General features: G+C 42.3%; 1 protein-coding gene across 1 annotated transcript in view; it reads right to left on the bottom strand.

The window, feature by feature from the left end:
- The window catches only part of LOC124281258 (latent-transforming growth factor beta-binding protein 4-like), a 37,287-nt gene extending 14,048 nt beyond the window's left edge, over positions 1–23,239 (bottom strand). Inside the window, 28 exon segments of the mRNA XM_046717285.1 lie at positions 1,228–1,312; positions 1,461–1,540; positions 3,293–3,469; positions 3,858–3,942; positions 4,097–4,140; positions 4,448–4,609; positions 5,645–5,729; positions 5,878–5,957; positions 6,584–6,760; positions 7,172–7,256; positions 7,365–7,408; positions 7,713–7,874; positions 10,530–10,614; positions 10,747–10,826; positions 12,638–12,779; positions 12,781–12,815; positions 13,859–13,943; positions 14,384–14,460; positions 16,190–16,351; positions 16,889–16,973; positions 17,474–17,520; positions 18,219–18,287; positions 18,290–18,334; positions 18,337–18,453; positions 18,648–18,732; positions 22,298–22,335; positions 22,869–22,902; positions 23,215–23,239. Of these exon segments, the coding sequence (XP_046573241.1) occupies positions 1,228–1,312; positions 1,461–1,540; positions 3,293–3,469; positions 3,858–3,942; positions 4,097–4,140; positions 4,448–4,609; positions 5,645–5,729; positions 5,878–5,957; positions 6,584–6,760; positions 7,172–7,256; positions 7,365–7,408; positions 7,713–7,874; positions 10,530–10,614; positions 10,747–10,826; positions 12,638–12,779; positions 12,781–12,815; positions 13,859–13,943; positions 14,384–14,460; positions 16,190–16,351; positions 16,889–16,973; positions 17,474–17,520; positions 18,219–18,287; positions 18,290–18,334; positions 18,337–18,453; positions 18,648–18,732; positions 22,298–22,335; positions 22,869–22,902; positions 23,215–23,232 (2,470 nt within the window). The 5' untranslated portion in view covers positions 23,233–23,239.
- Between the last annotated feature and the right edge of the window lie 246 nt (positions 23,240–23,485).

The raw sequence follows: 23,485 nt of genomic DNA, 5'->3' as shown, positions 1-23,485 counted from the left end.
AAAATGTTATGATATGATGAAATTGTATGACGAAAATGGGAAAAGGAATTGGGTGAGTGATATTAGGGGAGTTGTTGTACAAAACTGGTTATGGTTATGTGTGGTGTGATCACAATGTTCAGTTGCATACCAATTTTATCATATCCTTTACACAAAGAATGAAAGATATCTATTTCCAGTCTTGGTCGGAATCACTACTTCTATCCACAAAATGTTTATACTATAACCAATGGAAATCGGACATACGTTTTGAAGACTATTTAGCAAAAATCGGCGTAAAGAAGTTCCGTATAGCTCTCTCTCGGTTTTCGTTGCTCTTCCATGAATTATTTATTGAAACTGGCAGGTATGCAGGTATACAAAGATAAATCAGAATATGTCAGTTATGTAATATGAGTACTGTTGAGGATGAACTACATTTTCTTCTAATCTGTCCTGTTTATACGACTCTACGAACAAAATACCTAAAGCCATACTATTATAAGCATCCAAGTGTAAGAACATTAATTTCACTATTAACAGATACTACCACATCACTATTACAGAATCTGGCAATGTACATCTATTTCGCTATGAGATTAAGAAAAAGTAATGTTACAGAAAAGAATTTATAAATGATTTCTATCTACTCATGTAAACTTTAAATGTACTACAGGCCTGTGGCCTTTTAAGTACTGAAATAAAGATTGATTGATTGATATATTTATGTATACCTTTTCAACTCGCTGTAAAGATATACAGTTCCAGGATTGGCATGGTAGGCTATCGGGAAGAAGTGATTTCTCCTTTTATACTAGCTTTGTTAGACACTGAACGTTGTAGAAATGTTTAGTCATAAAGATTTATTACGAATATTTTGTAAATTTAGAATCCAGTCACACAAATTAAAGATTTGTAAATGAAGGTACGATAATAATATTGATACCGACCAACTTTTATGCTCTAATTGTACTAGGAGTGTTGTAGAAGATGAAAATATCACTTTGTGTTACTTTGTCCATATTATAAGCACCTAAGAGATCAACTAATCCCTCTGTATTATTTCACATGTCCTACAAGGGCAAAATTGTATCAACTGTTAACGTCTAACAATCCTGAACATATAAAATATCTCTCCATATACTTGAAACGAAATCTGCTAACTTGAGCTATCACGATCTAAATATCTAAATAAATCGGGATTATTATTGTCCATCGAAAAAGGAATGTTAAGGCATTATACCGTACCAACACATTCTGGGCCCGCAAAACACGGCCAGTATTTACAGTCAGCAACCAGTCGGCACTCGCCTCTTGTACAGTTCACATTAACCTGCGTACAGAGAAAACATTGTACATGAAAATGTGTTGACTGAAGGACACATGGTTACTTGAATCCTAAACATGTCAGTAACTCTGATCAATTCTTCTCAAGGTGTTATTCTCTGGTATTATTGTGTGACAAATGTGTGTGTACTTACACCAGGTTCACAGGGATCTCCAGGGCTTGGTCTTACTGTTGGCGATGGAGCTGGCCTAGGTGGTGTAGCTATTGGCGGAACTGGTGGGGGAAACGATATTAAATTCACTTTTCTTCATAAAAGTACATGGTAGAACAACGGAATATCTCGTAAGGGAACATACTGGACAAACATGCAAGGGACGAATTTGTTCCGGCTCGAGAAACACACTCAGTCCTGGTAGAGAAACATATATACTCAGTCCTGGTAGAGAAACATACTAATACCTGGTAGAAGAACATACTAATACCCGGGAGAGAAACATACTAATACCTGGTAGAGGAACATACTAATACCCGGGAGAGAAACATACTAATACCTGGTAGAAGAACATACTAATACCCGGGAGAGAAACATACTAATACCTGGTAGAAGAACATACTAATACCTGGGAGAGAGAGGAACATACTAATACCTGGTAGAAGAACATACTAATACCCGGGAGAGAAACATACTAATACCTGGTAAAGGAACATACTAATACCTGAGAGAGAAACATACTAATACCTGGTAGAAGAACATACTAATACCCGGGAGAGAAACATACTAATACCTGGTAGAAGAACATACTAATACCCGGGAGAGAAACATACTAATACCTGGTAAAGGAACATACTAATACCTGAGAGAGAAACATACTAATACCTGGTAGAAGAACATACTAATACCCGGGAGAGAAACATACTAATACCTGGTAGAAGAACATACTAATACCCGGGAGAGAAACATACTAATACCTGGTAAAGGAACATACTAATACCCGGGAGAGAAACATACTAATACCTGGTAAAGGAACATACTAATACCCGGGAGAGAAACATACTAATACCTGGTAGAAGAACATACTAATACCCGGGAGAGAAACATACTAATACCTGGTAAGAGAACATACTAATATACTAATACCTGGAATACCTGGTAGAAGAACATACTAATACCCGGGAGAGAAACATACTAATACCTGGTAGAGGAACATACTAATACCTGGAGAGAGAAACATACTAATACCTGGTAGAAGGAACATACTAATACCTGGGAGAGAAACATACTAATACCTGGTAGAAGAACATACTAATACCCTGGTAGGGAGAGAAACATACTAATACCTGGTAGAAGAACATACTAATACCTGGTAGAGAGAAACATACTAATACCTGGTAAAGGAACATACTAATACCTGGAGAGAAACATACTAATACCTGGTAGAAGAACATACTAATACCCGGGAGAGAAACATACTAATACCTGGTAGAAGAACATACTAATACCCGGGAGAGAAACATACTAATACCTGGTAGAGGAACATACTAATACCTGGGAGAGAAACATACTAATACCTGGTAGAGGAACATACTAATACCTGGTAGAGGAACATACTAATACCTGGTAGAGGAACATACTAATACCTGGTAGAGGAACATACTAATACCTGGTAGAGAAACATACTAATACCTGGTAGAGGAACATACTAATACCTGGTAGAGGAACATACTCATTCCTGGTAGAGGAACCATACTAATACCTGGTAGAGGAACATACTAATACCTGGTAGAGGAACATACTCATTCCTGGTAGAGAAACATACTAATACCTGGTAGAGGAACATACTCATTCCTGGTAGGGAACCATACTAATACCTGGTACAGGAACATACTAATACCTGGTAGAGGAACATACTAATACCTGGTAGAGAAACATACTCAGTCCTGGTAGAGAAACATACCGATAGATGGACTGATTTCAAATGGTATGGTTTCAAGTAGAACATATTGATGTTTGTTCGAAATACACACCTGGACCAGAACCAAAACAGCATACAGCGTATTCATCCCCACGACCTATCACACAGTAAGTATTTTGGGGGCATGGTCTCCCTCCGCGACCACAATACAGCAACTGGAGGTCTCTGCCTAGTGCAGGCGTACCCACAGGACAGACGTCAGGGTATGGTGGAAGTGGTGGATCCACATCTGTGAGATGAGAAACTGTCATGAACTAGACAACAACGATGTTGATGTGTGCGTATATATATATATATATATATTTGTGTTTGTGCGTGCCACATTGGTGGGAGGAAATGTTAAAGAATTACATTTTCTGAAACGTATTTCTTAATCCATTCATTTCGTTGTCAAAAGACAATATTAGCTATGCTGACATTGTGAACTCTTTTGTCTTGCAAACAGTGATACACTTAGGGAGGGAGTTTCTACTTCTCTGTTGTTTCAGTGTGACATTATGGGGCACATACTAGACCCTTTCTCAAGTAGGTCCACAGATATCTTCTGTCGTCATTCATTTCTACAGCTTACAAAATGCCATTTACAAAGGTTTCATTATACATTTGTCAGTACCTACCAACGCAGGTTGGTTCTACGGGGCAGCCACGTCGTCTACAGTTCTCGACTAGTCGACAGACACCGCTAGTGCAGTTGACATTCAGCTGGATAAACAAACTTCATGAAAAGTGTATCGGACAACCATCATCTCTACTAGATTATATATCACAGTAGTTTAAAACGATAAAAAACCAGAGAAAATACCAAAGAGAATGTAAGTAACATGATAAGTCATGGTATAAACGTTGTATAACTCACACCAGGTGTGCAGGGGTCCAGCAGGGAGGGGGCTCGGGGACGTGCTGCAGAGAGAGGGAGAGAGCCAAATACTGTTTGGTGACGAATACATTTATATGTGCACAGTAAAATGATTTACCTTCCAGTGTGTCCCGGAACCTACCAGAAATGTACACAATGTGTGTTTACAGCCAGATTCCCTTACTGATCATACGCGATATAATACCTTTATCACGTCTAAGTCATTAAATCCCACACCTGAAATGTGAACACCTTCTGTAGTTTCATTATGATAAGACAAGTTAACATGAAGCATGGTTATGGTACCAAACAATGTGACTGGAAACAACTGGGGACCCAATAGAAACACACCTGGTGGGCTGCTTCCCGCCACTCGGATACAACAGACAGCTCCTTGATAACAGTATGTATTGAAGGGACATGTATTCTCCTCTCTGCATGAGATTTCAACAAGCGAGCCATTTAGCACAGGCTTCCCCTCAGGACACTGACGTGATGGTGGTGGAGATGGATCTGCAACAGGAGAAACAACCACGACAATTGTTATATGTTTCGGAAACCGTCGCATCATCGCTTCTCCCAAAACTCTCTCTATATATGGAATTGTTTTGAAATCGCCAGTCATCTGATTTAATCAAACATGTAACTACATTCAACTTTGAGGCTGATACTGACTATGTCGGCAAAATGAAAGACATGTGCTCTTATTTCCTGCTTGTTTGTAGGCTTGTCCTGTATTGCACTGATCCATCATGTAAGAAATGTGTTTTGGAAAACTCCACGCCCAGATTTGTCCACTTATCTTCGTAATGCTTTATGGGACTTTCGATCCAATGAGTTAACTTTTTTTGTGAAACATTCCCAAAAAGTAACACTTCAATCAGACTGTATAAGAAGCATGTGTTGATGTGCTATTGGAAACGTCCTGATACCAGTCGTTTCAGTGATGGTATCAGCACAAACACACACACACAAAACATGAGAGGGTACGGTTCCTGTCAAATTATGGAATTTCATCGGGACTTAAAATTTTGTCAGTGGTGCTTCAAACGTTGACATCTAAACCAAAAAATGTTTTCATGGCTTGTTCAGGCCTTGGATTATGTAACCCTGATCAGACAATGTTTTCAATTATCTAAGAACGCGCTCAGTTATTGTACATAAAATGTGTTGTGTCCCTTGGACATGAGGTGAAAGGTGACGAGTTGAATTAAAACATCTCTCTCCTTGTCATACAATTCTGTGAAGAAGTTTTGGTCATTCTGGGTCTATATACCTAGAAATTAATTTCAAAGGGAAGAGGCCGTTGACCGGTATGTCTGATATATACGAAGCTGATTGTATAACTGAAATACCCACATGAAGCATAAACATGTGGTTAAGATAATGAAAGGAGGGAGACGGTGATTTAAGAAATCATGCTTCAAGTCTTCAAAGTATTATAATTATCACAACCTGAGCAATACTCAATACGAAGAAATACACGATCTAAACAAAGGGGATTATTATTGTCCATCGAACAAGGAATATTAACGCACTGTACCGTACCAACACATTCTGGGCCCGCAAAACACGGCCAGTATTTACAGTCAGCAACCAGTCGGCACTCGCCTCTTGTACAGTTCACATTAACCTGCGTACAGAGAAAACATTGTACATGAAAATGTGTTGACTGAAGGACACATGGTTACTTAAATTCTAAACATGTCAGTAACTCTGATCAATCCTTCTCAGGATGCTATTCTCTGGTATTATTGTGTGACAAATGTGTGTGTACTTACACCAGGTTCACAGGGACCTCCAGGGCTTGGTCTTACTGTTGACGATGGAGCTGGCCTAGGTGTTGGAGCTATTGGTGGAACTGGTGGGGAAAACGAAGTTGAATTCACTTTTCTTCATAGAAGCATTTTTATTTGCCGTAAATGCTCCTCAACGAGAAGAGTTAGTCATTATTGTTGAAGAACATACTGATACCCGGTAGAATAACATTCTGATACGGCGTTGAAGAACACACAGTTTGTTTGTCGTTTTACGACGCACTCCGCAATATTCCAGCTATAGTCTGTAAATAATGAGTACCAGACAATCCAGTGCTCAACATCATGGGCATCGATCTACGTAATTGGGATACGATGACATGCGAGCCTGACCTCCCGATCCCGTTTGCTGTAGACCAATTTTAACCCAGACCTTCAAGGGTGAGTACATGTGCTACGTGTTAGAGGAACATCATGGTACCTGGTAGAAGAACATACTGACAAATATACAAGGGACAAATTTGTGCGGCTAGAGAACATGCTCAGTCCTGGTAGAGGAACAAACTAATACCTAGAAAAAGAAGAAGAAACATGTACCTGTTAGAGGCACACACTAATACCTGGTAGAAGAACAAACGTGTACCTGTTGGGGGGACATACCGATAGATAGACTGATTTCAATTGGAATGGTTTCAAGTAGAACATATTGATGTTTGTTCAAACTACGCACCTGGACCAGAACTAAAACAGCATACAGCGTATTCATCCCCACGACCTATCACACAGTAAGTATTTGGGGGACATCTTCTTCCTCCGCGACCACAATACAGCAGCTGGAGGTCTTTGCCTAGTGCAGGCGTACCCACAGGGCATACGTCAGGGTATGGTGGAAGTGGTGGATCCACATCTGTGATATGAGAAACTGTCATGAACTGGGCAACAACGATGTTGATGTGTGCATGTATGTGTGTTTGCTCGTGCCACGTGGGTGGGAGGAAATGTTAACAAATCATATTTTCTGGAACGTATTTCATAATTCGTTTAGTTGACAAAAAGACAGTATTATCCATTGAGACAGGTTTTTCTTGCAAACAATGATACACTGAGGGTTGTTACAGTATGGTATAACGGTACACTTACAATGATACACTGAGGGTTGTTACAGTATGGTATAATGGTACACTTACAATGAAACACTGAGGGTTGTTACAGCATGATATAATGGTTCACTTACAATGCCCTTTGTCAAGTACGTCCATAGATCTGTTCTGAAGTCATTGACCTCTACAGCTTCCATTATACAGTAGTTAGTACCTACCAATGCAGGTTGGAGTTACGGGGCAGCCACGTCGCCGACAGTCCTCAACTAGTCGACAGACACCTCTCGTGCAGTTGACATTCAGCTGGACACAATAAACAAACTTCATAAAAATTGTATTGAGAAACAACAACAAATATGTAAATAAAATGTGTTCAATGAGCAGTCATGGTATAAACGTTGTATAACTCACACCAGGTGTGCAGGGATCCAGCAGGGAGGGGGCTCGGGGATGTGCTGCAGAGAGAGGGAGAGAGTCAGATACTTACTGTTTGGTGACGAATACATTTATATGTGCACAGTAAAATGATTCACCTTCATGTAAGATAGTCATAGAACCTTCCAGAAATTGACACATCGTATGTTTAGAGTCAATCTTTTACTAACCGTGCGCGCTATTGTACCTTTATCATGTCTGAAATAGTAGTTGTGTTACATTACATTAAATCCAACACCTGACATGTGAACACCCTCTCCAGTTTCATAATGAAATGAAATAGTTACGGCGCCAAACAGCTTGGACAACATAACAGAAACACACCTTGTGGGTTGATTCCTGGCACTGTGATACAACAGACAGCTCGTTGATAACAGTCAGTATTGAAGGGGCATATATTCTGCTCTCTACAGGAGATTTCGTAGCCCGAGGCATTAAGGACAGGCTTTCCTACCGGACACTGAACTGATGGTGGCGGAGAAGGATCTTGAAAGGATGAAAGATGCAAAAATTGATATATGTATCGGTGACCATCAGTATCTGACATAAAACTATCTGGATATGGCCAAGCACTGATAACAGTGTCTATACAATAAGGAACGTTTACTTCCATTGCCTGTTTCCGGATAAGGACATCATGTCCAGTATTTTTCTGACCCATAATGGAACAAGGCATACAGCCCCCGATCAAAAGAGTTTTCAGTTTTACATTGCCAAGATTCTACGCAGAAAGCACTTTGCAGCTGCCAGTGATTTTGAAACACATGTGGTGTTGCAAGTGTTGGTACAGTTTTGATGGAGTAGATACAACATGATAGGTATTGTTGAGATATCGAGTTGTAAATTACCTACATGAAGCGAGTCTTGACAAAAACCCTGATTTTGTCAAATTCCATAGATTTCCTAAAACTTCGATACTGGATACTGATCAACGACAAAGTCAAGCCAGCCTCTAACCTCGAAACATATTCCATTTGGCATGGAAGACAAGCTATCTAACCTCAAAACATATTCCATTTAGCGTAAAAAAACAAGCTAGCCTCTAACCTCGGAACATATTCCATTTGGCGTAAAAGATAAGCTAGCCTCTAACCTCGGAACATTATCCATTTGGCATGGAAGACAAGCTAGCTTCTAACCTCGGAACATATGCCATTTGGTGTAAAGGGCAAGTCAGCCTCTAACCTCAGAACACATTCCATTTGGTGTAAACGACAGATATTGGTAAGATGATCTGAACGGTACGCTGAATCACAAGACCAGAGCATTACAGTGCTAACTTCGAGCTGCACCCCCAGGCTGTGGTACGTCAGTCTGCATGTCAACACAACAATATGTTCTGAATAACATCATGGCAGAATGTCGACATGGTGATATTTGAAACGGCAGCTGGACATGACGGGTTTTCACTGTATACGATGTTGAGATCGTCTCTGATGACTAATGCCTGTGTTTCTCAAGGCTAGTCAAATGAGTAATGCCTGTGCTCTTCAAGTCTAGTCAAATGAATAATGTCTGTTCTCTTCATGGTTGGTCAAATGAATAATGCCTGTGCTTCTCAAGTCTAGTCAAATGAATAATGCCTGTGCTTCAAAGCTAGTCAAAGGCTAGTCAAATGAATAATGCCTGTGCTTCTCAAAGCTAGTCAAATGAGTAATGCTTGTGCTCTTCAAGTCTAGTCAAATGAATAATGTCTGTGCTAATAATGTCCTCTTCAAGGCTAGTCAAATGAATAATGTCTGTGCTTCTCAAGGCTAGTCAAATGAATAAGTCAAATCTTCAAGGCTAGTCAAATGAATAAATGCTTCTCAAAATAGTCAAATGAATAATGTGTGCTCTTCAAGTCTAGTCAAATGAATAATGTCTGTTCTTCTCAAGTAGTCAATGAATAATGCCTGTGCTTCTCAAGTCTAGTCAAATGAATAATGCCTGTGCTTCTCAAGGCTAGTCAGATGAATAATGTCTGCGCTCTTCTCAAATGAATAATGTCTGTGCTTCTCTCGAATCGAAATGAATAATTAGTCAAATGAATAATGCCTGTGCTTTCAAGGCTAGTCAAATGAATAATGTCTGCCTGTGCTTCTCTAAATGAATAGTGCCTGTGCTTTATAAGGCTAGTCAAATGAATAATGCCTGTGCTTCTCAAGTCTAGTCAAATGAATAATGTCTGTAATGTCTGTGCTTCTCAAGGCTAGTCAAATGAATAATGCCTGTGCTTCTCAAGGCTAGTCAAATGAATAATGTCTGTGCTTCTCAAGTCTAGTCAAATGAATAATGCCTGTGCTTCTCAAGGCTAGTCAAATGAATAATGTCTGTGCTTCTCAAGGCTAGTCAAATGCAAAATGTCTGTTCTCTTCAAGGCTAGTCAAATGAATAATGCCTGTGCTTCTCAAGGCTAGTCAAATGAATAATGCCTGTGCTTCTCAAGGCTAGTCAAACGAATAATGTCTGTGCTTCTCAAGTCTAGTCAAATGAATAATGTCTGTGCTTCTCAAGGTTAGTCAAATGAATAATGTCTGTCCTCTTCAAGTCTAGTCAAATGAATAATGTCTGTGCATCTCAAGTCTAGTCAAATGAATAATGCCTGTGGTTCTCAAGGCTAGTTAAATGAATAATGCCTGTGCTTCTCAAGGCTAGTCAGATGAATAATGCCTGAGTTTTGAGGTTAATTCAACATTTTAGAAATGATGTATATTTATTGTTGATGAACCTGACTAAAGACAAGCAATATTTGTGGTTCAATGCTGGTGGCATCGTAGATAGAAAATCTCAATACAACAAACGTCCTGATTGAAACTGCCTGGATGTATGTTTATGGCTGATTCAAGTGCATTTGGGCACAACCATCACCTAAGATTGGAGTTGATTACGACAGCACCAGTTTGTGTTCTGAAGCCATAAAACAGATACCACGCCGGGTAGATCAAGAAAAGCGGTTCAATTTTTAAAGTTTGCCTTTCTTCGTTTGTGCCTTTTACCGCTAATTACCTACTACATGCACACACATACATATACACACATACACACCCTCTCTCTCTTACACACACGTGCACTCACGCGCGCACGCAAACACGCACGCACGCACACAGACAGACTCATACATATACATCTAACAAAGAACACGAAGGCATTATACCGTACCAACACATGTTGGGAGCGCAAAACACGGCCAGCGGTCACAGTCAGCTACCAGGCGGCACTTGCCTGCTGTACAGTTCACATTTAGCTGCGTACAGAGAAAGATTATGATGAAATATTTACTGGTAAGGGAAATATGATCAGTAATATCCTTGTGTGATATCTCATCAATGGTTTTCTTGAAAGTGATATGGTATCAGTTTGTGACCAATGTACTTACACCAGGTTCACACGGATCCACTGGTCCTGGTTCTCTTGTTGGACGTGGTGTTGGCACTGGTGTTGGATCTATAGATGGCACTGGAAGACGAAACAAAATTGCATTCATTGTCATATATTTGTCGCCTGAAATTAATCTAAATTGTTGGTTATTGTTGAGCAAAAATATACCTGGAAATTTCAATAATCAGTTTTGAAATAAAATCGAGCTACTAAGTGTCTATTTCTGTCAAATTTGAACTAAGGAGTAGAAATAAACTAGCTGTGCACCTTGTATGTTTATACCCAAACATTCGATATCTAATGTATGACGACAAACGCAACTGCCCTGATGGTGACACGGGACACACATTCTACTTGTGTCTCCAGATATTGACAAGGGGCACACATTCTACTTGTGTCTCCAGATAATGACACGGGGCACACATTCTACTTGTGTCTCCAGATAATGACACGGGACACACATTCTGCTTGTGTCTCCAGATAATGACACGGGACACACATTCAACTTGTTTCTCCAGATATTAACAAATGACACACATTCTACTTGTTTCTCCAGATAATGACACGGGGCACACATTCTACTTGTGTCTCAAGATAATGACAGGTTTTTAAATGTAGCGCAAGCAGCACCAACTTGTATGGTTTATGGAGAATGTGGTAGATATCCGATATGTATAAATTCACAAATCAGATGTTTAAAATATTGGTTAAAGATCCTTGGAATGCACGAACAAAGAATCCCCAAACTAGCTTATAACATGCATGTACATTTAGATGATAGGGGTAAGACAACATGGGCGTCTCATATTAGAACTCTTTTATTTTCTCATGGCTTTGGATTTGTGTGGCTAAATCAAACAGTTGGTAATATCAATCTATTTCTTAAGCAATTTCGAGAACAATCTGTTAGCATGTATTATCAAGAATGGCATTCCTGTCTAGACAATAGTTCAAGATACCAGTTGTACAGATCACATAAGAGCTTAATTCAACCAGAACTATTTATATCTGTATTGATATCTAGAAATATCAGACGCACACTTGTCAATTTTCGATTGGGCTTGTTAGACTTATCAGTAAATAAGGGCAGACGATTTTCAATAGAGAGACGTTTAAGGATATGTCCATTATGTAACTCGGCTATAGAAGATGAAATTCACTTCGCTTTTGTATGCCAACATTATGCTGATTTAAGAAAAAAATATATCCCAAATAATTACCTGTTAAAATATCCTACATCTGCCTTTGCTTCCATTCTATCTTCCAAAAATGAAAACGTAATACGTAATCTTGCGCTTTATGTAAAACATGCCGTTTTCCTTAGAAGCAATATCTTATCTGAACTGCAATTTCTTTGTGAAATGTCTGTAGTATGTGCTGTATATATACTTGTATTACTTGTATATGGGCCGGAGGCCTTAAGTACAATAAATATCTTTGACTTGACTTTGAAACGGGACACACATTCTACTTGTGTTTCCAGATAATGACATGGGACACACATTCTACTTGTGTCTCCAGATAATGGCACGGGATACGCATTCTACTTGTGTCTCCAGATAATGACACGGGGCACACATTCTACTTGTTTCTCCAGAAAATGACATGAGGCACACATACTACTTGTTTCTCCAGATAATGGCACGGGGCACACTTTCTACTTGTGACTCCAGATAATGACACGGGGCACACATTCTACTTGTGTCTCCAGATAATGGCACGGGGCACACATTCAACTTGTGTCTCGAGATAATGACACGGGACACACACATTCTACTTGTGTCTCCAGATAATGACATGTGGCACACATTCTACTTGTGTCTCCAGATAATGATAGTGGATAGTGTAAAACTCGTTTTAGTAACATCCGGTATTTCACCTGTACGTACCCATGGTGACTGGGCCAGGTGGGCTGTAGCAACAGACTGCTGGTGATCCTGACGGGGCGGCAACACACGCTGTATTGAAGGGACATGGATATCCTCCCACACACGAGATTTCCTGTAAGTCGGGGTGCAGTGCAGAGTCCCCCTATCGGGCAGTTCAGTGACGGTTTTGGGGAGGGATCTGTAACAACAAGGATTTGTAACAACATGAACGTGAACCTCAAACCAAACATCACCTGTCATTTAAATGAGAATAGGAAGACCTTTCTATCATCGGCTGCATGGTTGGGTCGAACAGAGCCGAGAAACAATCAGTTGACAAAATAACAACGTTCCAATGTCATGCTATGTACGTTATTACCCTGTCCCTAATTAGACAAAGAATGCAGGTATATGTCTTGGCATTGTTTGCACTGGAACTACAAAGCGTAAACAAAGATGACATGAGTACCCGGGCACGATGAGGACGAAGTTCGGTCCTAGTGCACTTCTCATGTTTCTACTTTGTTTACATTCTCCAGTGATCACATTACAGACAACTCCTGTCCAACTCAAACTTGCCTGTCTGTGGTTTCGGGTCTGTGATACGAATGTGAATTGCGCACAGTGGAAAAATGTCCTGTAGAAACACAGTTGAAACAATCCAATCACTGGCTTTCTGTGGGTCGTTTCTCCGGTTGTAGTCCATAACAAGGTTATGACGTTCGACGTCAACCAGGAGAGCCCCGTGTTCCCGCTATGTGATGGATGCTGGCGGCGACCTGCATGTCTACTATCCATTTCAAAGCTTACTGATCACACTTTGACATAAGACACGTTTGCAACGTGAAATTACGCCGGTCCAGTTTAAGCATTGATGTGCATCAGCCTAAAAATCTTCTGTCGTCGTAAACGACGTCCTAGACTCTGAGGTAGCCTTTGAACATTTAAGTCTATAGCTACAATTGATACTGTGCTCGCAAAGATTCCGTCATGATACATTCTTTCATAGGAGCACGTCTTCCGTACAACATGAAACTCAGGTCTTGTGTGATCTACACAGTTCCTGTGTACACAGATATTTCAGTATTTATTTGTTTGATGATTGCTTTGCTATGGTCATTTTAGGTCCTAATTTATTATTGTCAAACTACACCAACTCCAATTTCGTTTCTGATCAACAAAATGATTAGCACTCTCTCCATCCCCACCCCCCACCCACCCCGCCCCCAAACAAATACATACCGACACACGTGGGAACAGCAGGGCACCCACGGATCCTGCAGCTCACCACCAGCCTACAGACACCTCTCGTGCAGTTGACATTTACCTGCAGACAACAGTTGGAGAGAGACGAGTAAGGTATCGTTTGTGGTGTGTCATAGTGAACTTTCTGTTGTGTTATATTTTGAAATCATTCGAGACTTACGCATACTTAAAGTCAATGCAACGTGCTATATGCTACTTGAGACGCCCAAACAGTTGCAAGTCGTCCACTCACGGAGGAGTATATGAGCAGTATTAACCAACATCAAATGCATCAGTACAGACAGCTCAATCCCTCAAACTGCAGCTTACTTTTACAGGATATATATGAAGGGTATGATTCGATGTGCTGTTTTACACAGTATATATGTTAGTTGTTTTGTGACAGGTATTGGTCGATGTCTCGTTTTAGAATGTAAGTAATCACGCCGGTATTCGGAGTGATCCTGTTATAACACAACATTACATGAGTCAGTTAAACATGAAGCTAACACAAAGACTCACCCCTGGTTCGCAAGGATCGACTATGGATGATGGTGTTGTCGGCGGTTCTCGTGTTACTGGTGTGGGAGTTGTTTGGGCTGAAGAAAATAGCTGACATGTTGCAACGGTATCTTTCAGAAGCCCCAAGGTATCATAGTACCCCAGACTTAGCAACCTGTGTATGTCCTATGTCTCCCAGCAGGACAACGGCGCAGGTATCCCAGTATCCCAGACTTAGCAGCCTGTGTATGTCCCATGTCTCCCAGCAGGACAACGGCGCAGGTATCCCAGTATCCCAAACTTAGCAACCTGTGTATGTCCCATGTCTCCCAGCAGGACAAAGGCGCAGGTATCCCAGTATCCGAGACTTAGCAACCTGTGTATGTCCCATGTCTCCCAGCAGGACAAAGGCGCAGGTATCCCAGTATCCCAGACTTAGCAACCTGTGTATGTCCCATGTCTCCCAGCAGGACAACGGCGCAGGTATCCCAGTATCCCAGACTTAGCAACCTGTGTATGTCCCATGTCTCCCAGCAGGACAACGGCGCAGGTATCCCAGTATCCCAGACTTAGCAACCTGTGTATGTCCCATGTCTCCCAGCAGGACAACGGCGCAGGTATCCCAGTATCCCAAACTTAGCAACCTGTGTATGTCCCATGTCTCCCAGCAGGACAAAGGCGCAGGTATCCCAGTATCCCAGACTTAGCAACCTGTGTATGTCCCATGTCTCCCAGCAGGACAACGGCGCAGGTATCCCAGTATCCCAGACTTAGCAACCTGTGTATGTCCCATGTCTCCCAGCGGGACAACGGCGCAGGTATCCCAGTATCCCAGACTTAGCAACCTGTGTATGTCCCATGTTTCCCCTGCAGGACAACGGCGCAGGTATCCCAGTATCCCAAACTTAGCAACCTGTGTATGTCCCATGTCTCCCAGCAGGACAACGGCGCAGGTATCCCAGTATCCCAGACTTAGCAACCTGTGTATGTCCCATGTCTCCCAGCAGGACAACGGCGCAGGTATCCCAGTATCCCAGACTTAGCAACCTGTGTATGTCCCATGTCTCCCAGCAGGACAACGGCGCAGGTATCCCAGTATCCCAAACTTAGCAACCTGTGTATGTCCCATGTCTCCCAGCAGGACAAAGGCGCAGGTATCCCAGTATCCCAAACTTAGCAACCTGTGTATGTCCCATGTCTCCCAGCAGGACAACGGCGCAGGTATCCCAGTATCCCAGACTTAGCAACCTGTGTATGTCCCATGTCTCCCAGCAGGACAACGGCGCAGGTATCCCAGTATCCCAGACTTAGCAACCTGTGTATGTCCCATGTCTCCCAGCAGGACAACGGCGCAGGTATCCCAGTATCCCAGACTTAGCAACCTGTGTATGTCCCATGTCTCCCAGCAGGACAACGGCGCAGGAATCCCAGTATCCCAGACTTAGCAACCTGTGTATGTCCCATGTCTCCCAGCAGGACAACGGCGCAGGTATCCCAGTATCCCAGACTTAGCAACCTGTGTATGTCCCATGTCTCCCAGCAGGACAAAGGCGCAGGTATCCCAGTATCCCAGACTTAGCAACCTGTGTATGTCCCATGTCTCCCAGTCGGACAAAGGCGCAGGATAAACACGTTATCATCATTATTATTGATATACGTTGTCACGTAGACACTACTTGCATGGCGCCGTCCTTGCCAATCAGCCATGGAATCAGAATCAACCGTGGGGAATCAAAAGACAGTGCAGGGGTAATTGTTGTCATTTTCTAAACAATATAATATATAACACAACGACATTTCACAACGTGTAGGCAATATAGCTGTTACCTTCAGGCGTGAAACAGCAGACAGCAGGGACCCCTGACGAATGAGTGACACACACAGTGTTGATGGGACAGGAACCCCCTCCTGCACAAGATATTTCATTGCCGTAGGAATTCAGAGCAGGCTTGCCAATGGGACATTGTAGAGATGGTATGGGGGAAGGGTCTGTGAACAGAGAAAGAGGGAAATATGATTGCAGTATTGATATAACATACACCCTAGCAGTTCAAAAACATTTCAAATTCTGTTAATATAAGGATCCCTAAGAAGACTGTAATTAGGTGATGACCGGTCTGTTGAAAACTGAATTGTTTCCATGACAACTTAGTAGAAGCCCGACGACCAGCATCCAGTCCTTGGGGTCTAAGTAGGGTAATGCAAACACATGCAGTTGATCCATGGGCACGTGCATATGTCCACCTTATCAAAGACCTACCAACACACGTGCATATGTCCACCTTATCAAAGACCTACCAACACACGTGCATATGTCCACCTTATCAAAGACCTACCAACACACGTGCATATGTCCACCTTATCAAAGACCTACCAACACACGTGCATATGTCCACCTTATCAAAGACCCACCAACACGCGTGCATATGTCCACCTTATCAAAGACCTACCAACACACGTGCATATGTCCACCTTATCAAAGACCTACCAACACACGTGCATATGCCCACCTTATCAAAGACCTACCAACACACGTGGGGACGGCAGGACATCCTTGAATGTTGCAGTCTGCCACCAGCCTACATTCGCCGTGTGTGCAGTTGACGTATTTCTGGAAGGAAATGACACGTGAGTCACGTGAGTCATGTGGTTGACATTCTCATTTACGTACATAACACACGTACAAGTGATGATTACATTTGTCCAAGGCATTCAGAGAAATAGGTGAGGTGAAGTGAAATTGGGTTTTACGTCGTGCTTGAGAATATTTCGCTCATATGGCGACGTGCATGCAAGTGTATGTGTATGTGCGGTTGCTTGTACTAGCCCAGACTGAAGCTGGTTTTATAGTGCCAGCCCACTGAGATACCATGCCGCAGTGAAGCATGAATACCCCACCCAGACACATTATACTCCGAGCCGACCAGTCCTTGTTGTACCCATTAATGCCGAGCGCCAGGCAGGGACCAACAAGTACCATATTTTAACGTCTTTTGGTATGACGCGGTCGGGGATCGAGCCCGTGACATTCCGCTCTCCATTTACAGAAATATATAGAGAGAGAGGGTTAGAAAAAGGGTGGGTTGACAAAATATATGACAAGGGACTCACACCAGGGAAGCATGGATCTAGAGGATTTGGATCTGTCGGTGATGGTCCTTTGGAGAAGAAACAGAGACAAAACATATAATATTGCAGAGTGAATTTGAATCCGTCATAATGACAATAATCAGTGATAGAGTGGTCCTTTAAATTGAATCAAAACAATTCCAGATTTGTATTAAAATGTTTCCCAAACAATACCTATTATGCTCTAGGCGCGTAGAAATGCCCATGCGGCGTGGAATTCAGTGCCATTGGATTTAATGATATATCGTCATTTATATTATTAAAAACGTGTTTCTAAGTGTTTCTTTCAGTCAACTATAGTGACATGACTAACTCCTATATGTAATATATAGTAGGTAAACTAAACTTGATGTAAGCATATATAAGCACGATAGTGGCATCAGTATTGAACAGCGCAGGAAGAAGAGGACTACATGCAAGCTCTGGGGTGGTCTTTACGCTTCACATTACTCCCAAACACGTAACATATGTTACATTGGGGATTACACTATCTCAGTAAAGTACAGATTGTAGTACATGTATTGCCTAATTCCAATCTCGGATTCGAACCCACACCCTCTGAGTGAGGCCAGCTACACGAAGTCTGGTAGACTAGATCTGTCTGACAATAAGAATGCGCAAAGCCTTTTTGCAAAGTGTTTAAATGTAAAGGTGTCAAACACAAAGAGCATGACAATCCACAGGGACTGAAGGTCACGCCAGTAAACATAACGAGGCGAGTGGCCACCTGGCGGTGATGGTGGAGCAGGAGGTGCAGGAGGTGCAGGAGGTGCTGGTGGTGCAGGAGGTGCAGGGGTCCTCCTGAAGGTCTAAAACAACACACTCCTGGCCTTGCTGGGGGCCTCGGACACAGGCCGTGGTCACTGGACACGAACCATCGGGCGCACAGGAGATTTCCTGATGGTTGGTATCGATGACAGGCTTTCCAATTGGACACATAATGGTTGGCCGCGGTGAAGGATCTGTTGGAGATTACACAGGACAATTATATCTATGTAGCATGATAAAGCCATAAATATCTATGAAATCACGTCCTACGCATATACTGTGGTAAGGACTCGTTTCTTCCTGGTAAACTGTTCTTTCGCTATTAAAAATGAAATAGATAGACTTAACGGCACTGGAGTAAATACAAAACAAATGTATATCTCCTTACCGACACATTCTGGACGCACTCCACAAGCCTGTTGTCTGCAGCCGAAGACTAACCGGCATTCTCCAGCTGTACAGTTCACATTTAACTGGAACAAAGACAGAAACAGTCGTGAAACAGTCGTGAAACAGTTGTGGTTCTATTGGTGTTGTCCATGTCTGAACATGATTCAAGTTTGTTCTTGTTGTAAAACAAACACTGAACATACATTTAATCGTACTCGTCTGTTACTCCGCATTATGACATTTAATGTCAACAAACCCACAATATGTCGATACCGTCAATGTTTTAGGGAATGCTATTGTTAACCACGCAGGGTACTGTTTACATACAATAAATGAATTTATACATAAACCTAATCATGAAAAGTCTCAGAAGACCATTGAGATTGTGGAAAATGATGTATTTCATGATAATTTTGGAAAGCCTCCCCAGATCATGATCCTCTGTCACATGACCTGTTTTCGGATCAGCTCACATTTCTTCACCTGTTTGCTCTTAGGGATAATGGCCAATGGGATAGTAAATGAACTGAAACGAGACCTCAGTGTTGAAGGTGGACAGTCCTGAATACATCACACATGAACCAGTTCCTCAGTACTGGTCCAGATATAAAGATAAAGGATAGGTCCCAAAATGACATTCTCCATTCCTCACAGACACAGAAAAGTAACAACTGAAAACTGAAAGACTGGTATGAGTGAGGACGGTTATGGCAAATGTCAGGTGAAAGCCACTGAGATACCACACAGTCCATTATAGCGACTACATCCACAGAGATACCACACTGTCCATGAAAGTGACTGTAGCCACAGAGATACCACATTCCATGAAAGCGACTACATCCACTGAGATACCACACTGTCCATGAAAGCGACTACATCCACTGAGATACCACACTGCCCATGAAAGTGACTGTAGCCACAGAGATACCACATTCCATGAAAGCGACTACATCCACTGAGATACCACACTGTCCATGAAAGCGACTACATCCACTGAGATACCACACTGCCCATGAAAGAGACTGTAGGCACAGAGATACCACATTCCATGAAAGCGACTACATCCACTGAGATACCACACTGTCCATGAAAGCGACTACATCCACTGAGATACCACACTGCCCATGAAAGTGACTGTAGCCACAGAGATACCACATTCCATGAAAGCGACTACATCCACTGAGATACCACACTGTCCATGAAAGCGACTACATCCACTGAGATACCACACTGTCCATGAAAGCGACTGTAGCCACAGAGATACCACATTCCATGAAAGCGACTACATCCACTGAGATACCACACTGTCCATGAAAGCGACTACATCCACTGAGATACCACACTGTCCATGAAAGCGACTAGCCACAGAGATACCACACTGTCCATAAAAACGACTGTAGCCACAGAGATACGACACAGTCCATGAAAGCGACTACATCCACTGAGATACCACACTGTCCATGAAAGCGACTACATCCACTGAGATACCACACTGCCCATGAAAGTGACTGTAGCCACAGAGATACCACATTCCATGAAAGCGACTACATCCACTGAGATACCACACTGTCCATGAAAGCGACTACATCCACTGAGATACCACACTGCCCATGAAAGTGACTGTAGCCACAGAGATACCACATTCCATGAAAGCGACTACATCCACTGAGATACCACACTGTCCATGAAAGCGACTACATCCACTGAGATACCACACTGTCCATGAAAGCGACTGTAGCCACAGAGATACCACATTCCATGAAAGCGACTACATCCACTGAGATACCACACTGTCCATGAAAGCGACTACATCCACTGAGATACCACACTGTCCATGAAAGTGACTGTAGCCACAGAGATACCACGTTCCATGAAAGCGACTACATCCACTGAGATACCACACTGCCCATGAAAGTGACTGTAGCCACAGAGATACCACACTTCCATGAAAGCGACTACATCCACTGAGATACCACACTGTCCATGAAAGCGACTACATCCACTGAGATACCACACTGTCCATGAAAGCGACTAGCCACAGATATACCACATGGTCCATAAAAACGACTGTAGCCACAGAGATACGACACAGTCCATGAAAGCGACTACATCCACAGAGATACCATATGGTCCATGAACGCGACTACATCCACGGAGGTACCACACGGTCGATGAAAGCGACTACATCCAATGAGATACCACACTGTCCATGAAAGCGACTACATCCACAGAGATACCATATGGTCCATGAAAGCGACTACATCCACGGAGGTACCACACGGTCGATGAAAGCGACTACATCCAATGAGATACCACACTGTCCATGAAAGCGACTAGCCACAGAGATACCACATGGTCCATAAAAACGACTGTAGACACACAGATACCACACTGTCCATGAAAGCGACTGTAGCCACAGAGATACCACACTGTCCATGAAAGCGACTACATCCAATGAGATACCACACTGTCCATGAAAGCGATTGTAGCCACAGAGATGCCATATGGTCCATGAAAGCGACTACATCCACGGATATACCACATGGTCCATCAAAGCGACTACATCCAATGAGATACCACAGTGTCCATGAAAACGACTGTAGCCACGAAGATACCACATGATCCATGAAAACGACTTCATCCACGGAGGTATCACACGGTCGCTGAAAGTGAATGGAGCCAAAGATAAACCACATGGTCCATGAAAGCGACTACATCCAATGAGATACCACACTGTCCATGAAAGTGACTGTAGCCACAGAGATACCACATGGTCTATGAAAGCAACTGTAGCTACAAAGATATCATACGGTCCATGAAACCTACTATATACACAGATATATCACACAGTCCATGAAAGCGACCTTATCCGCAGAGTTACTACATTGTCCATGAAAGCGACTGTAGCCATAGAGATACCACACAGTCCATGAAAACGACTGTAGCCACAGAAATAGTACACTGTTCATGAAAGCGACTGTAGCCACAGAGGTACCACACTGTCCATGACAGCGACTGCAGCAACAGAGATATCATATGGTCCATGAATGCGACTACATCCACAGAGATACCGCATGGTCCATGAAAGTGACTGTAGCCACAGATATGCCACATAGTCCATGAAAGCGACTACATCCAATGAGATACCACACTGTCCATGAAAGCGACTACATCCACAGAGATACCATATGGTCCATGAAAGCGACTACATCCACGGAGGTACCACACGGTCGATGAAAGCGACTACATCCAATGAGATACCACACTGTCCATGAAAGCGACTAGCCACAGAGATACCGCATGGTCCATGAAAGTGACTGTAGCCACAGATATGCCACATAGTCCATGAAAGCGATTACATCCACAGAGATACCACACGGTCCATGAAAGCCACTTTATCCACAGAGATACCACACTGTTCATGAAAGGGACTGTAGACAAAGAGATACCAGATGATCCATGTAAGCGCCTGTATCTTTCATGGCATATCACACGATCTATGAAAGCGTTTCTATCCACAAGATTACCACAAGGTGTGTGCCAGAAACACATATACTGTAACTCTCGATTTACAAGGCTGCGCAGTTCTAGATATACTTGCCTCAATCAGACATTTGTGTTCAGAGATCCTACTGTTGAAGCACTTACCCCTGGTGTGCACGGATATTCCTCCACAGTATGGCCATCTGAAGGATACACACATATATCAGAACTAACGGTCAGCGGATACTGATGTAGCGAGGCTGATAGAGACCACGTATTTTAAAAGCTCGAAAGTTCAAACCCCAATATCTCGAAAACTCGAAGTTGAATCAATCAAAGGACAGGACAGAAAAACAGTCTCAATGTCCATGTTTTTATAGTTTCACTTTACAACTACTGTCACTCTATTGAAACTATGCGATGCTTAAAGAAAGCTGTAATGAATGTTACAATATTGTAATGGAAGCAGGTAAATGGTTCTCAGATATACGTTCGAACTGTATGGGACAATCACATGCACACATCAACCGATCACACTTGAAGACCCGGGTAGATTTGGTCTTGGTGGTAACAGGCGACTGACGAGATCGGGTGGCTGGTTGATGCACATCATTGTATCTCAATCGATGTTCCTTATGTCATTCACTGGATTGTCTGGTCTGGACCCCGAGACAGTATAATACCCAGTGCGGCGGTACACCAAACACATACAACAACCAAACAGAGCTTTACTTACAGGTGACAGAGAATCCGGCAGCTATACACAGGACCTTTTGAAATGTGGCAAATAAAACAAAATATACAGTCAGACACGCTTCATCGAATTAAATTATGGTATTCGTTGATAGTCGTTTCACATATATAAATGTGTGTGTGTGTGTGTGTGTGCGTGCGCGAAGGGCCAAATTCGATGTGCTGTTTCACACAGTATATATTTTAGTTGTATTGCGACAGGTTTTGGTCATGTATATATATATATATATATATATATATATGATTTTCATATCCAAGTAATTTTGAAAGAACAAACATCGGTTACATGGGAGTCAATACGTTAAGCATCAGAGTAACGAGGTACATACCCAGAGGACACTCTCCATGACTTTCGGTGTAAAATCCGCACTGATTCAGCCCGGGAATGGCTTAAATACCAGCTGGGAAGCCCTTAATCTGCCAGCGTGTGGCAAGTGTCATTCTAACGGCACTTCAAGCAAACCCTTTTAATTTATTTACCATATGTCAGCTGGGTCAATTTTCCAACAAATGTATAGGATTTATCTCAAGGAATGAATACATAACTGTGGAATAGGTCGAGGGACTGACGGGGGTTAAGACATGAACTTGTCAATGGGT

This window comes from Haliotis rubra, unplaced genomic scaffold (assembly GCF_003918875.1).
Source record: "Haliotis rubra isolate DU_JTF1 unplaced genomic scaffold, ASM391887v1 Scf281, whole genome shotgun sequence".
Taxonomy (NCBI): Eukaryota; Metazoa; Mollusca; class Gastropoda; order Lepetellida; family Haliotidae; genus Haliotis; species Haliotis rubra.
The sequence above is the reverse complement of the archived record's forward strand: the minus strand, read 5'-3'. Positions and strand labels throughout refer to the sequence as shown.